Source organism: Charadrius vociferus, unplaced genomic scaffold (assembly GCF_000708025.1).
Source record: "Charadrius vociferus isolate BGI_N301 unplaced genomic scaffold, ASM70802v2 scaffold515, whole genome shotgun sequence".
Classification (NCBI taxonomy): domain Eukaryota; kingdom Metazoa; phylum Chordata; class Aves; order Charadriiformes; family Charadriidae; genus Charadrius; species Charadrius vociferus.
Genome location: NW_009648534.1, coordinates 28,086 through 31,161, shown reverse-complemented (window position 1 = coordinate 31,161; position 3,076 = coordinate 28,086). Strand labels below are relative to the sequence as shown.

The 3,076-nt window shown below is 64.4% G+C and overlaps 1 protein-coding gene across 1 annotated transcript; it reads left to right on the top strand.

Annotated features, from left to right (window-relative positions):
• The first annotated feature begins 572 nt into the window (after nucleotides 1-572).
• On the top strand, nucleotides 573-1,130 carry LOC104287157 (collagen alpha-2(VI) chain-like). Its single transcript, XM_009885824.1, has 2 exons — nucleotides 573-667; nucleotides 731-1,130. Exons 1-2 carry the CDS (start codon nucleotides 573-575, stop codon nucleotides 1,128-1,130), a joined length of 495 nt encoding a protein of 164 aa, XP_009884126.1.
• The last annotated feature ends 1,946 nt before the right edge of the window (nucleotides 1,131-3,076 follow it).

Here is a 3,076-nt window from a genome sequence, read left to right as displayed (position 1 = left end):
ACCCAACTTGTCTACCAAGAGCAGATCAGCCCAAACACCTGAGTCCCTCCCATTGCTGCCATGGTCCACCTCATGGTACCTGTTTTGGCTATGGCACCTTGGGGCTCGGTCAACTCCATCTCATACATATGCTCCCAGTCCACCGGGGGCTCATTGGTGCCACCTACTCCTGCACCCAAAAGAGGAGTGGGTGGTTATGGGATGTTCCCCTGCGACGTTGTCCCCATCTTCATCCCCATCACCCACCTGCCGTCACCAGGAATGTGTAGGACTTGGAGACGTGCCCCCGCACCACGCCGTGCACCTCCACCCGGTACATGGCCCCCGGCACCAGCCCTGGCACTCGGGCCACCGCCGTGTCCCCTGGCACCTGTAGCTCCCCCTCGGCCCCCTCCGGCTCTTCCAGGAGCCGGTAACGGATCACCACAATCTCTGCATGGCCCCGCAGCCCATCCAGGTCCACCAGAGCCTCGCCGGCGGCCCCCGGCATCAGCTGGGGTTTGGGATGGGGGATCTGGCGCAGGAGCTGCTGACGCAATGGGGCTGGGCTGCGGCGCAGGAGGTAAGAGAGGATGGCACGGGCCACCGCTGGCACTGTTTGGTTGCCGCGAAGGGGAAAGTTCGTAGCCCGGAGGTGGCTCTCCAGGCGCTGCAGCAAGGAGCCATTGTAAGAGGAAAGCTTGGTCCCCAGGTCATGCAGGGATGGGCCACCCGGGAGCATTGGGGACAGTGGGGATGCTGGGGACACCGGGGACCACGGAGATGGAGGTGACGCAGGGGACTGTGGTGATGCTGGGGACCGTGGAGATGCAGGTGACCTTGGGGACACTGGGGATGCTGGTGCCTCTGGGGACCTTGGGGACACTGGTGACTGGTATTGTGGGGATGCTGGTGATACTGGGGACCTCGGGGATGCTGGGGACCCTCGAGATACTGGGGATGCCGGAAACCTTGGAGATGCTGGTGACCCCAAGGATGCATCTGGTGACACTGGTGATGTTGGTGGTCCCAGGGACCCTGGTGACCCCGGGGATGCTGGTGACACTGGGGACCTTGGGGATGCCGGAGACCCACGGACTGATGGTGACGCTGGGGCCACTGGTGACGCTGGGGACCCCAGGGAACCCTGAGGGGACCCTGGGGACCCCCCGTGGGTGGGCAGAGTCTGGGCAAGCACTGCGAGAGCAAAGGGGACCAGGGTCATCAACCCGTCCCCAAAAGTCCCCGTCTGCCAGAGCCTGGGGACCCATGGGGGGGTGGGGGGCGGACGGGACGGACAGCAGGGAAGGATGGACAAGGGAAGGGACGGGGACAGACGGACGCATAGGGACACACTGGGGACACCCATGGGGATAGACTGGGGACACCCAGACTCATGGGAACAGACTGGGACAGAGGGACTGACGGGGACAGACTGGGGACATCTGGACCCAGGCAACAGAGGGATGCACAGGGAAGCACCAGGAGGTGTGGGGACACGTGGACCCACGGGGACACATGGGCCCACAGGGACAGACGAGCCCACGGGGACACACGGACCCACGGGGACAGACCGTTGACACACAGATCCACCAGGACAGACAGATGCACGTGGACCCACAGAGCCATGGGGACACATGGACACGTGGGGACGGACAGAGGCTGCAGGCACCGTCCCTGTCCCCATCCCTGTGACCGTGACATCCCCCTCCTTGTCCCCATCCTTCTGCCACCCCTGCGCTTGTCACCATCCTGTCCCTGTCCCCATGTCTGTGCTGTCCTTATCCCCATGCCTGCATCATCCCTGTCCCCGTGCCTGTCACCAGGACACGTGGGGACGCATGCCATCCCCGTCCCCATGCCATCCCCATCCATTTTCCCCATCACCACCCCCATGTTGTCCTTGTCACCATGCCTGTGCCCATGCTGTCCCCATCCTAATGCCACCCCCATCCCCATGCCGTCCCCGTGCCCATCCCTGTCCCCACGTGGTCCATGCTGTCCCCATGCCCAAGCCGTCCCCATCACTGTCCCGACACCCATGACCATGCCATCACCGTCCCCAACCCCATCCCTGTGCCATCTCTGTCCCCATCCCTGTGCCCTCCCTGTTGACATACCCATGTTATCCCCACCCCTGTCCCCATCCTTCTCCTCATGCCACCCTTGTCCCCATGCCCCCCTTGTCCCCATGCCCTCCCCATCCCTGTCCCCACGCTACCCCTGTCCACTTGCCTATGACTGTGCCATCACTGTCCCTGTCCCCATCCCGTGCCGTCCCCATCCCTGTCCCCACCGCTGTGCCCATGTCCCTGTCCCCTTGCCCATTGACCACGCCATCCCTGTCCCCGTGTCATCCCCATCCACACGTCCATGCCACCCCTGTCCCCGTGCCCACGCTGTTGCTCTCCCTGTCCCCATGCTGTCCCCATGTCCATGTCATCCCCACCCCTGTCCCCAGACCCATGACCGTGCCATCACCATCCCCGACCCCATCCCTGTGCCGTCCCCACGTCCCCATCCCCATCCCCTCGCAGTCCCCACCCTGAGCGGGTGACACGTGGGTGACACGTACGGGTGCGGACGCGCAGGGTGCCGGGTGCCCCGAGGTGCTGCTGCCGCTGGGCCTGGATGAAGAGCTCGAAGGTGTGTCCGGGTGCCAGCCCTGTCACCTCGAAGGTGGCAGCAGAGCCGGGCAGCTCATGGGTGGTCATCGCCGCCGGTTCATCCTGGGGACAAGGGACATGCCAAGGACACCCTTGGGAACACCACGGTGGGACCTGGCCCTGAGTCAGGCGGCAGGGAGGTGGTCACAGCCATGAGGTTCTCCCAGGGCGTGTTGGGGACACGCTGGGGATGCACTGGGGACAGCTGAGGAGGGACACACTGGGGACAATGTGGTGAGGATACCTCCTCGTCCCTCAACCAGGCGGGAGGCAGGTGGCTGCAGCCAATGCCTTGTCCTGGGGCTGGGGGACACGTTGGGAACACACTGGGGACATACTGGGGACACCACGGTAGGGACATGTCCTGGTCCCTAAGTAGGGCTGCAGGCAGGTGGCTGATCCTGAGGACAGGGGACATGTTGGGACACATC

Excerpts from the sequence above, each read along its gene's own strand:
- LOC104287157 (XM_009885824.1), top strand. The coding sequence starts at position 573 with ATGGCACGGGCCACCGCTGGCACTGTTTGGTTGCCGCGAAGGGGAAAG. Across the intron at positions 668-730 it reads CGCTGCAGCAAGGAGCCATT|TGGGGATGCTGGGGACACCG; the intron begins GTAAGAGGAAAG and ends CATTGGGGACAG.